This window comes from Panulirus ornatus, chromosome 18, assembly GCF_036320965.1.
Source record: "Panulirus ornatus isolate Po-2019 chromosome 18, ASM3632096v1, whole genome shotgun sequence".
Lineage (NCBI taxonomy): Eukaryota > Metazoa > Arthropoda > Malacostraca > Decapoda > Palinuridae > Panulirus > Panulirus ornatus.
The window spans coordinates 44,908,708-44,921,685 of NC_092241.1; the positions used below are offsets into that span (position 1 = coordinate 44,908,708).

General features: G+C 39.1%; 1 protein-coding gene across 8 annotated transcripts in view; it reads right to left on the reverse strand.

The window, feature by feature from the left end:
* Window positions 1-12,978, reverse strand: part of CNBP (CCHC-type zinc finger nucleic acid binding protein) — a 439,472-nt gene that overhangs the window by 104,474 nt on the left and 322,020 nt on the right. For 7 of the 8 annotated variants that reach the window (XM_071673027.1, XM_071673025.1, XM_071673019.1 and 4 more), the window contains one exon: window positions 1-2,926. This exon is cut by the window's left edge and continues 1,158 nt beyond it. The exons of the other annotated variant lie outside the window; for it this stretch is intronic. In XM_071673027.1, coding sequence (XP_071529128.1) covers window positions 2,830-2,926 — 97 coding nt within the window. In that variant the 3' untranslated portion in view covers window positions 1-2,829. The remainder of the gene's footprint in view (window positions 2,927-12,978) is intronic. 8 annotated transcript variants of the gene reach the window in all.

Below are 12,978 nucleotides of genomic sequence, written 5' to 3' on the forward strand. Positions count from 1 at the left end.
AGTAGCTAGGGTTGCACCAAGAGCAGATGAAATGCGGTCAAAATTGTTCACATCCACCTCCTAGATGTCGTACACAAGGCAACGAAACCAGAGACCCCTAACCACAGCCAAGCCCAACACACAATTCTATGGTTTCTCCTGACCACTTCATATGCCCTGGTTCAGCCAATTCACAGCATATCAAGACCCCTGCATACAACATACTTTCAATTTTCTCAATCACATGGCAGCATCTCATCCTCCAACATGTTCAAGCACTGACAACTTAATGACTCTTTCACTCTGTCATTCCATCTCCTCACTCTTTCCCAGACGAGCTCCAAACAGATGACTACACTAATGGAGCAGCCACCAAAAAACAGCATCATACATCAAGCAAGATATATGATGAGTGGAGGAGTGGTGGATGAAATTGAAAAAAACCTAGCAAACAAGCTGTGCAGCAAGTACAACAAGCTGGCCCAGCTATCATGCAAAAATCTCATCACAGGTACCAGTAGGTAGGTAGGTAAATACTTTTGCTCCCTCACTTCACTCATACTCTCCATAAATCCTAACCATTTCAGCACTCCCTGTTCAATTCTCTCAATCAAACTCTGCTAACTACTACACCCATCTCTTACACTGTCTTTCCTTACAAAATCAATCCTCCTTACACCATATGTTCTACTCATGCACTTCAGTTTCAACACATATAATCTCTTCCACTGTTCTGCATTTAGGGCCTAAGACTCAAAACCATACAACCACAATCAGGACTATTATACCAATAAACATACCTATCTATGCCTCAAAGACAGTGACCTCTCCTTTCATAAACTCAGGTCAATACACCCAGGACCTTTGCCCCCTTACCCACCACAAGGCTAACTACAGCTCCCATAATAATAATAATAATAATAATAATAATAATAATAATAATAATAATAATAATAATAATAATAATAATATATTGAATATATCAAAAGTTTACAAGTCAACAATGGATAGACTTTCTTGAAACTGACTTTCCTTTAATCATTAGCATTAGTGCAGCAAGGTAAAGTATTGTTCCCTTCCACTCCACCCCTCCAACCGACAAATACTGTTGTCTCCATTCTTCTCCTCCTCTTTAACATGAAACATCTTAACTAAGGGGATGAGCAAGTTGGCCAGGATTTACACCTTCTATACACCCTCCTATATTATCACTGTCATAAAATTTCAATTCACCTGTCTAACACTAAATTACACAAACCAGAAGAGTGAAGTACACTACCACTTCAACTTCTGACATTTTATCTGTACTCTCTCCTGCTACTCAGACTGTGCCAACCAATACCGGAACAGTCTGTCATCATCGTCAAGCATTGTCATCTATTTCTTTTTAAGGATATCTACTTAAAATGCTTTACTTTTAGTTTAAACTCCCACGACAATTTCATGAATGTGTTCACAATTCTCCTCTCTTTGCAACACCTTTGTGCTGATGACCACTTCACTCTTCAGTAACCAATTTACTCCTGGCTCTAGCACCTGCTAAACTGAAGCTTGGAGGTAAAATAAGTACGACTATCACAACAAATCTCTTCAAAACCAAGTTTTATGACATTTTACAAGCAACTCATAAATGTGACACTTAAAAGTGGCTTCAAATTCAAAATGCTGAGTCAGCACTACCACACATAAAAGAGAATTTGGGGAGTTCCCTGGCATGACTGATAAGTAAACCTAGGAGGACTAGAATACCAATAATGATGTTCACATGGAATGAACAATTAGCAATGAAAAGTTCTTGTTTTAAGGTTTTTAAATTATGATTAGGTCATCAGCACAAAAAGAAAGTAACTGTAAATTCATATACAGCAAAAATTACACCTATACCCCTAACACCAAGTCTGCCACATCAACTAAAAACTGCCATCTTGTTGAACCAGAAGCTCATTGTTAAAGCAACTTTTAAACACCAGATAAATTACTTTAAGTATGAAACTTCCAGACAGATGTAACCAAGATGAGTCTAAAAACAAAAAATCCTCTTGCTGTAAGTTTCTAATTACTTAAACAAGTTTAAATTTGATCCTGATCTCACATTGTATATAATCTGATTGTCTTTATCACTATCTTTACTTGGCAAAGAACAACTATGAACAAACAATGTAGGTGGATGAGACTATATGGAATAACAAGAAGCCCTTGCAAAACTTTTCTTTATAACTTCTCAATATGAAATAATCTAGGCTATACTTGCCTTGCTGGCTGAAAATGACCTTATTAAGAGCTGCAGTGAGCTCCATCTCCTATGACCCTCTCCTCCACATCACTCTAGCTCCTCCTTTAAAAACTTTATTTCTACTCCATTATGAAAGCTATACAATCAACTTAAAGATGCAATGTTAAGATGATAAGTAATTCAGATATCAGGTACTAGGAACAAATATTCCTATCCACCTCATACTTCACCACTGATAGCAGGTCTGGTAAGCCTTTGGAGCACTAGGATCAAGATATCACTTTCTACACATACTTTTTCAAAGCATGTAACATCTGCCATTTGGCTCCATTCTGAAACCTTTCTCCTACTGCACTGGCTTTGTTCTGTGAAATGACATATATAAATTTCTCCACTATGATCCTTCACACACTGACTTGCTTCCTGTCGAGCACATGATGTGACCTAGTTCTTGCCTGGAGAGCCCTGTGAAGGTGACTGACTAGCCAGGCTGTGACTGAATTACCCCAGCACCACAGTTTATACCATGATGTATGTCAGGGGATCACAGTAGTGGGTAGCAGCAGCAGCAGCAGCAGCAGCTTCGGAGGGAGAGACCAGGAGTGGGTCAGGCCGGTCTAAGCCACCATCTCACACTGGCGAGAAAAATGCCCAAAGCCACCGCACATGGAACATTTTGGGCAGTTGCGAGCCATATGGCCCTTCAGGTTGCATCTGAAAATGCATATAAAGGCATAATAAACTAGCAAGAAACCTTACAAGAGCTTTATATTGCTTTTCTGTATTTGTTCCATACATGGTATTCGAAGCAAGGTGACGAATGAAGAATCCTCTCTAAATGCCTCAGTCACTGCATAACACTCCATACTTAAGCATCAATGATGTAACAGAAGTATTTGAAGTAAAAAGTAAAGAAGTCTGCATGCTGATTTGGCCAACACGAGTGAAGCACTTCCTTCAACAAACATTTAGAAAAAGGAGAATACAAGTAAAAGGTATGAGGGCTGCCTTGTGAATTACAAATAGGTTTTAACCATTTATACACAGTGAAAAATTTCCCACTTTAAGGCAGGGTAATGAATGCAAAATTTTCCTCCGACACTTCTGCTACTGTACATTTCTGCACATGCTAAAGTAGGAGATCCTCCATCAATGCTAAAATATGTGCATAAGTATTCTGTATACTAATTTAGCAGTCATGGAAGTAAAGGAACTTCATCTACATTATTAAACTGAAAGAAAAATATTAGAATATGAAAATAGAGAGATTCCAAGAAAATCGTTCTGCAAAAAGAAGAAAAAAGAGAGTAAGAAAACAGAAGGAAATGGGAATATTGATGTGCTATGTTGTGTTTGGAAATGGAATACATGTATAGGTCAGCAGGTGAGAGACACAAAGTGAATGTTAAATAAAAGAAATATCACAGGGGAATGGGTGACCATTACAAAAATTTTCTCATCTTGACAAAGCTGTACATTATGTACTTCCATGGATGCTAAAGCCCAAAAACCAAAGTATCAATCAACATCTGTGAATAATTTCCCTTTCTATTACTTTCAACAAAAATCTCTTCTCATATACATAGGGAAAAACAGCTTGGTCTAAGCTTATATCCAAACATTTCTCTCACTAAAGGACTAATCTCAGCAAATAATGCTTAACCCTTGGGGCACTCTACCAGTATGTACATAGGTGAAAGTGTGAAGACTCTAAATGTACAGATATGCATTGCATTTTCCCACCCTCATTTAACCTGAAGGTACATTCTATCGGTATGCAGACATGCTTGTGTTACAAACAACTGTAACACTGATCAACAAAGATTTTGTCCCAGGGAAATAATATCTGTTTTTTACATATTTTGCATGCTGAATCCAAATATGTTTTCAGAATTTTTCTATCACCCATAGTTTTTTGTTCTAGCATACTTGCATATCATTACACACAGTATATATGTGCCAATGCTCTACGTAGCATTTGAAACAAAAAGTTTAACAAGCACAGTTATTTTCATTTTTGTGAAGTACAACAGTTTCTTTCTGAGAGCATAAGCCTAGATAAATAAGTCACCAGGGGCCTGCAGAAACACGACTGGAAATGCTGGGACATTCAAACAGTGCCCATGCCTGAGTGGCAGTTCTCTGGCAGCTGCAGGATAAAACTCAATGTGTAACACTGTCTTTTCCACTCTACTGACAGACTGTGCTTTAGTGTATTCAAGTGTTGTGCTGATTCCCTATCAACCATTATAATGCAGAGAAACTGTGTAAATAGTTCAAATTCTTTCTGCTACATCTATGCTGAATTGACATTCATATCACAAAAATGTTTTTTCACAACCCTTATCAAAAAACGCTATGAGCATTATTTTGATTGTAAAGTGGGTGAGCAGGATAAAAGTCGGGCCCCTCATATTTGTTGTGTCGTGTGTCAGGCTTCTCACAGTATAGGCAAAAGGTTCATACCATATGCTTTGCCAATCCTATGGTTTGGAGAGAACCCAAAGATCATGCTTCAGAACGTTGCTTCTGCATGACAAATAAAAATGGTATAACACCAAAATCCAAGCAAACAATGCTATTAAATATCCTAATTCACCATCTGCTACAAAGACAGTACCTCACGGTTAGATATTACCAAGAAATACGACAGTGAGTGAAGATGAGTCTGGTGATGAGAAAGTAGACCAAGAAGAGGACAATGTAGATCCAACATTTGCAGCAAGCTGTTCTTCAAATGAACCAAATTTGCAGAGTCAAGATCTTAATGATCTCACCCGCGATTTAAATATGTCTAAGAAGCAAGCCGAACTCTTGTGATCGCCATGTCGTTTTCAAAGAATTTCTCTCCCTTGAAAATGGTCTGGTGTTTTGCATAGATGTCTGTTCCATAATGGAGGCACTTCGCCAAAAATATAACACAGATGAGTGGCACCTGTTTACTGACTAATCGAAAGTAACATTGAAAGCAGTTGTATTCTGCATCGGAAATAAGTTCCCCTCTATTCCACTAGCTCACGCAGCAAACATGAAGGAATTATATGATAACATAAAGCTTCTTTTTTGAAAATATTAAGTACAGGGACTTTTAGTGGAATGTATGTGGTGACCTAAAGGCTGTGGCACTTTTGCTTGGAATGCAACTTGGTTACATGAAGTAGTTGTTTCCCCTGTGAGTGGGACAGCTAGGGAAAGAAGAACCATTAAGCAAAGAAAGAGTGGCCAAAATGAACATAACAAACTCCAATGAAGAAGAATGTCATCAATCCTCCTCTTGTTGATCCTGAGAAAATTTACCTGCCTCCTTTGCACATTAAGCTCAGACTGATGAAGAACTGGCCATGGATTCATATATTTTAGGAATAAATTCCCCACATTAGATGCAAAAAGTAAAAAAGGGTATTTTTGTACACAGATCAGGGAACTACTTCAAAATGAACGAAGATGAAAAGTTTGACAAAGAGCTTAATGAAGTTGAGAAAACTGCATGGCTGTCATTTACAACAGTTTGCAAAGATTTTTGGGAGAATCACGGATCAGAAAACTCCTGTGATGTTGTATAAGATCTATCGACTTCATATACAGCTCTGGGGTGCAATACGAGTTTAAAAATTTGCCTTTTGGACTCGCACTGAGACTTTTTCCTGGAAAATCTTGGGCAGTCAGTGATGAACATGGCAAATGATTTCACCAGGACATTTTGGACATGGAAAAGTGGTACCAAGGAAAGTGGAGCCCCTCTACATTGGCAGATTACTACTGGACACTAAGTGTGATGTTCCTGAGGCTACATACAGCCTAAAACCTACATTTTTGAGGAAATTTTTCCAAGAGTAATACCAGCCTTATTTACGAAAGAAAAATATATACTTATTGAAAAATTTACTTGCTCTCTCACTTATAAACCAAGCCTCATAGAAACATTCCAAAAACATATTCGAGTTCAGCATAAAAGTACTATAAGGTCTATCTATTTCAGTTTGTGGGACAAAAAAAAAAAAAAAGAAGTTTAAATTTTGTTGACCAATGTAATCAGCACCAGAGAAAACTCCTAGTGTCATTTACCCATACAACATGATTGGAGTTGTATGATTAGTGTTGGAACTCTAGTCATGTACAATCTGCCTCTTTCCTACTTTATCAGTATACTGAGATGCCACAAGTCATAAGCAACTACAATTAGCAATGGCAATGGCAGTGTCAGTTACCTATGTAAGAAGATGAGAGATGGTACATCCTTAATATGCATGCTCAATATATTCACGTTAATTAATGGTGACATAGTGACATTCTTGGGGGCACTAATTATTGTGATAATAAGAATATATAACTATAAGCACAGGACAACCTCTCCTTATCAGTAATCCATTGGTGGTGGGTGGAGAAATGAATAGGGATGAGTCAGCAGATGCCAACAAACATGCTATAAGCTAAGTGCGCAAGACAAGCTAACCTTAAGTAAATCTTATAGTCTGTACAGCAACAAAAATGGTTAATTTACCACATTCTCTTCTTAATCTTCTTGATATTTCCAATTAACTGATAAATAAATATGAATTCTTATGATAAACCTTTCTCCTTGAGACCCACCAGAATTTTCTTGGCTCCATCGTAAATGGTTAAAAACCCTAAAAGAATTTTTTTCTTCATGAAATGGTCAGAGTAAACAGTGCTTAATAACTTCAATATACATTGCAAATAAAATTCAAATTGGAATTCCTTATGCCCTAGACAATAAACAAATGAATGTCTATGCATATAAATTGTTCAGTACTTTACTTGTTGCTTTGGATTTTGTTTTAAAAGTTTTGGGGATAGGGGAGAAAGAATACTTCCCACGCATTCCTCACGTGTCATAGAAGGCGACTAAAGGGGACAAGAGAGGGGGTTAAAAACCCTCCCGTCCTTGTATATTAACTTTCTAAAAGGGGAAACAGAAGAAGGAGTCATGCGGGGAGTGCTCATCCTCCTCAAAGGCTCACATTGGGATGTCTAAATGTGTGTGGATGTAACCGAGAGAAGAGGAGAGATAGGTAGTATGTTTGAGGAAAGGAACCTGGATCTTTTGGCTCTGAGTGAAACGAAGCTCAAGGGTAAAGGGGAAGAGTGGTTTGGGAATCTCTTGGGAGTAAAGTCAGGGGTTAGTGAAAGGACAAGAGCAAGGGATGGAGTAGCACTACTTCTGAAACAGGAGTGGTGGGAGTATGTGATAAGAGTGTAAGAAAGTAAACTCTAGATCGATATGGGTAAAACTGAAAGTGGATGGATGGAGATGGGTGATTATTGGTGCATATGCACCTGGGCATGAGAAGAATGATCATGAGAGGCAAGTGTTTTGGGAGCAGCTGAGTGAGTGTGTTAGTAGTTTTCATGCATGAGAACGGGTTACAGTGATGGGTGATTTGAACGCAAAGGTGAGTAATGTGGCAGTTGAGGGAATAATTGGTGTAAATGGGGTGTTCAGTATTATAAATGGAAATGGTGAAGAGCTTGAAGATTTATGTGCTGAAAAAGGACTGGTGATTGGGAATACCGGCTTAAAAAGAGATATACATAAGTATATGTATGTAAGTAGGAGAGATGGCCAGAGAGGGTTGTTGGATTACGTGTTAATTGATAGGCGCGCGAGAGACTTTTGGATGTTAATGTGCTGAGAGGTGCAACTGGAGGGATGTTTGATCATTATCTTGTGGAGGCAAAGGTGAAGATTTGTAGAGGTTTTCAGAAAAGAAGAGAGAATGTTGGGGTGAAGAGAGTGGTGATAGTAAGTGAGCTTGGGAAGGAGACTTGTGTGAGGAAGTACTAGGAAAGACTGAGTACAGAATGAAAAAAGGTGAGAGCAAAGGACGTACGGGGAATGGGGGAGGAATGGGATGTATTTAGGGAAGCAGTGATGGCTTGTGCAAAAGATGCCTATGGCATGAGAAGCATGGGAGGTGGGCAGATTAGAAAGGGTAGTGAGTGGTGAGATAAAGAAGTAAGATTATTAGTGAAAGAGAAGAAAGAGGCATTTGGATGATTTTTGCAAGGAAAGAATGCAAATGACTGGGCGATGTATAAAAGAAAGAGGCAGGAGGTCAAGAGAAAGGTGCAAGAGGCAAAAAGGAGGGCAAATGAGAGTTGGGGTGAGAGAGTATCATTAAATTTTAAGGAGAATAAAAAGATGTTTTGGAAGGAGGTAAATAAAGTACATAAGACAAGGGAACAAATGGGAACATCAGAAGGGGGCTAATGGGGAGGTGATCACAAGTAGTGGTGAAGTGAGAAGGAGATGGAGTGGCAGATATAGGGTGTTTTGGTCGGGGTGGTGTGCAAAGTGACAGGGTTAGGGAGAATGATTTGGTAAACATAGAAGAGGTAGTAAAAGCTTTGCCGAAGATGAAAGCCAGCAAGGCAGGGGTTTGGATAGCATTGCAGTGGAATTTATTAAAAAAGGGGGTCAATGTATTGTTGACTTGTTGGTAAGGTTATTTAATGCATGTATGACTCATGGTGAGGTGCCTGAGGATTTGAGGAATGCTTGCATAGTGCCACTGTACAAAGGCATGTACAAAGGCAAAGGGGATAAGAGAGAGTGCTCAAATCACAGAGGTATAAGTTTGTTGAGTATTCCTGGGAAATCATATGGGAGGGTATTGATTGAGAGGGTGAAGGCATGTACAGAGCATCAGATTGGGGAAGAGCAGTGTGGTTTCAGAAGTGGTAGAGGATGTGTGTATCAGGTGTTTGCTTTGAAGAATGTATGTGAGAAATACTTAGAAAAGCAAATGGATTTGTATGTAGCACTTATGGATCTGGAGAAGGAATATGATAAGAGTTGATAAAGAAGCTCTTTGGAAGGTATTAAGAATATTTGGTGTGGGAGGTAAGTTGTTAGAAGCAGTGAAAAGTTTTTTTATCGTGGATGTAAGGAATGTGTACATGTAGGAAGAGAGGAAAGTGATTGGTTCTCAGTGAATGTTGGTTTGCGGCAGGGGCGCGTGATGTCTCCTTGGTTGTTTAATTTGTTTATAGATGGGGTTGTTAGGGAGGTGAATGCAAGAGTTTTGGAAAGAGGGGCAAGTATGCAGTCTGTTGTGGATGAGAGAGCTTGGGAAGTGAGTCAGTTGTTGTTCACTAATGATACAGTTCTAGTGGCTGATTTGGGTGAGAAACTGCAGAAGTTGGTGACTGAGTTTGGTGAAGCGTGTGAAAGAAGAAAGTTGAGAGTAAATGTGAATAAGAGAAAGGTTATCAGTAGGGTTGGGGACAAGTCAATTGGGAGGTAAGTCTGAATGGAGAAAAACTGGAGGAAGTGAAGTGTTTTAGATATCTGGGAGTGGATTTGGCAGCGGATGGAACCATGGAAGCAGAATAGAAGGAATAGAAAGAGTGTGGTTGAGAGAGCAGAAGAGGGTGTTTTGAAATGGTTTGATCACATAGAGAGAATGAGTGAGGAAAGATTGACAAAGAGGATTTATGTGTCAGAGGTGGAGGGAACAAGGAGAAGTGGGAAACCAAATTGGAGGTGGAAAGAAGGAGTGAAAAAAGATTTTGAGTGAACGGGGCCTGAACATGCAGGAGGGTGAAAGGCATACAAGGAATAGAGTGAATTGAATCGATGTGGTCTGTTGTGGATGAGAGAGCTTGGGAAGTGAGTCAGTTGTTGTTCACTGATGATACAGTTCTGGTGGCTGATTTGGGTGAGAAACTGCAGAAGTTGGTGACTGAGTTTGGTGAAGTGTGTGAAAGAAGAAAGTTGAGAGTAAATGTGAATAAGAGAAAGGTTATCAGTAGGGTTGGGGACAAGTCAATTGGGAGGTAAGTCTGAATGGAGAAAAACTGGAGGAAGTGAAGTGTTTTAGATATCTGGGAGTGGATTTGGCAGCGGATGGAACCATGGAAGCAGAATAGAAGGAATAGAAAGAGTGTGGTTGAGAGAGCAGAAGAGGGTGTTTTGAAATGGTTTGATCACATAGAGAGAATGAGTGAGGAAAGATTGACAAAGAGGATTTATGTGTCAGAGGTGGAGGGAACAAGGAGAAGTGGGAGACCAAATTGGAGGTGGAAAGAAGGAGTGAAAAAAGATTTTGAGTGAACGGGGCCTGAACATGCAGGAGGGTGAAAGGCATACAAGGAATAGAGTGAATTGAATCGATGTGGTCTGTTGTGGATGAGAGAGCTTGGGAAGTGAGTCAGTTGTTGTTCACTGATGATACAGTTCTGGTGGCTGATTTGGGTGAGAAACTGCAGAAGTTGGTGACTGAGTTTGGTGAAGTGTGTGAAAGAAGAAAGTTGAGAGTAAATGTGAATAAGAGAAAGGTTATCAGTAGGGTTGGGGACAAGTCAATTGGGAGGTAAGTCTGAATGGAGAAAAACTGGAGGAAGTGAAGTGTTTTAGATATCTGGGAGTGGATTTGGCAGCGGATGGAACCATGGAAGCAGAATAGAAGGAATAGAAAGAGTGTGGTTGAGAGAGCAGAAGAGGGTGTTTTGAAATGGTTTGATCACATAGAGAGAATGAGTGAGGAAAGATTGACAAAGAGGATTTATGTGTCAGAGGTGGAGGGAACAAGGAGAAGTGGGAGACCAAATTGGAGGTGGAAAGAAGGAGTGAAAAAAGATTTTGAGTGAACGGGGCCTGAACATGCAGGAGGGTGAAAGGCATACAAGGAATAGAGTGAATTGAATCGATGTGGTATACCAGGGTCGACGTGCTGTCAATGGATTGAACCAGGGCATGTGAAGCGTCTGGGGTAAACCATGGAAAGTTTTGTGGGTCCTGGATGTGGAAAGGGAGCTGTGGTTTTGGTGCATTATACATGACAGCTAGAGACTGAGTGTGAACGAATGTGGCCTTTGTTGTCTTTTCCTAGCGCTACCTAGCGCACATGCGGGGGGGAGGGGTTTTCATTTCATGTGTGGCAGGGTGGCGAGGGGAAGGAATAATGGCAGACAGTATGAATTATGTACGTGTGTATATACGTACGTCTGTGTGTGTGTGTATATATATGTATACATTGAGATGTATAGGTATGTATATGTGCGTGTGTGGACGTGTTTGTATATACATGTGTATGTGGGTGGGTTGGGCAATTCTTTTGTCTATTTCCTTGCGCCACCTAGCTAACGCGGGAGACAGCAACAATGTATAGTAATAAATATAAATATATTTTTGCTTTCTGTTTATATCATGATGATGTAATTACATATAGTTATAAAAAATCAGCACAGTTTTTTAGTATGTTTGCAGAAGCCTTCTGTCAATCAATTAAAGAATAATGTTCATAAATCAACAACTTTTGAACATTTCAGTTCATTTACAAAATACTGGTCTTGCTCACACTTCTTCAATCAATCATTTCATTGCATCATCATCTATGTACTAAGTATGTATTACAAACTCACATCTTCAAATCATTTATCCATCTTATCTTGCCAAGAGTTCCTCATTCACTATTCACTCTCCCCTCCTAACTCTACTCATAGTTCCTCAGATAGCCATCTTGAAATCTTTTCTTACAGGACTGTATTTCTCCCTACTGAATTAACAGGTTTCTTCACACCCTTTTGAAAACTCTGCCATGAGTATGTCCTTTTTTTCATATTACTTATATCAAGTGCTCCTCATCTGCCTACCTTTCAATTCTGATATGTCTGCTTCAATCACATTATTCTTAATAAATGTACAACCAAAATGTTTGAAAAAGTCTAATCTCCCAATCTCTAATAATCTAAGTTTAAACCTGCAACACCTGTTTTTATCACAACCATTTAACCTTTACTTGCATTCATACAAATTCTTCATGAATCATTTATCCATATGTTCTAAAAAACTTCAACAAAATGAAAGATGACCTAACCAGAGCTTAAATACACCATAAAGTCTGCTAATTCTTTGGCAAGACAATTATCTTAACTCCAATTACTTAACAAGTCATAATCACATCATTCACAAATTAATTTCAATCATTCTATCCAAGTGCAAGCTACCCATGTAGCAAAATCTCACATTTGGGGTGGTTCTAGCTCTGCATCCTTACTTGAGAGAGTTGAGTTGAAAGGGATCTGCCTCATAAACTGCCCTAGGTTAACTTTCAAAACTGACCCCCTTTGCCTTGCACTGCAGTGTTGGTTCACACACTTTCCCCCTTCTATAGCTTACTGCTTTGGTTTTAGCTCCTGAGAGCTGGCTCCTTGTGTGCCCACACCACCAGCTAGACCACGCAATGCTTGGCAAGCTTTTGCATCACACAGTTATTGTGTGGCCAACACCAACTCACAGGTGGGCCATTTTGACAACTGCTTCTTTCCCTAAACATCAAATCTTTGCAACTACCTATCATGTCTTTCCCAATAACTAAGACCTGGCACATTTCAAAAGACAGGCTTTTCACTTTCTCAGAAATTCATAAATATTTTTCCTTGTCTTTTCTTTATCCATTCCATAATATTCCCTATATCTCAATTACAGCCTAGCCTTGATGTGAAATTCTGTCCGTGACTAGAGCCTTAAAAAAAAAATCCATCTCATTTCCTTAATCATCATACTATATGAGTCTTTGATTTCACTTTCAGACAATCCATACATGTACATGCATTCAACATAATGCAAGAGTAGGTTTTGTTATAAGACATCTACACTTAAGAATTTACCAAAAGACAATTGGCATATCAAAGATCATTTACCTTCTCAAAGAATGCAAGTAATTTTGCCACAATAACTGGTTCATATGCAATTACCCTAACAAATCCATTGACACACAAGCATTTATCTGTCAATATTC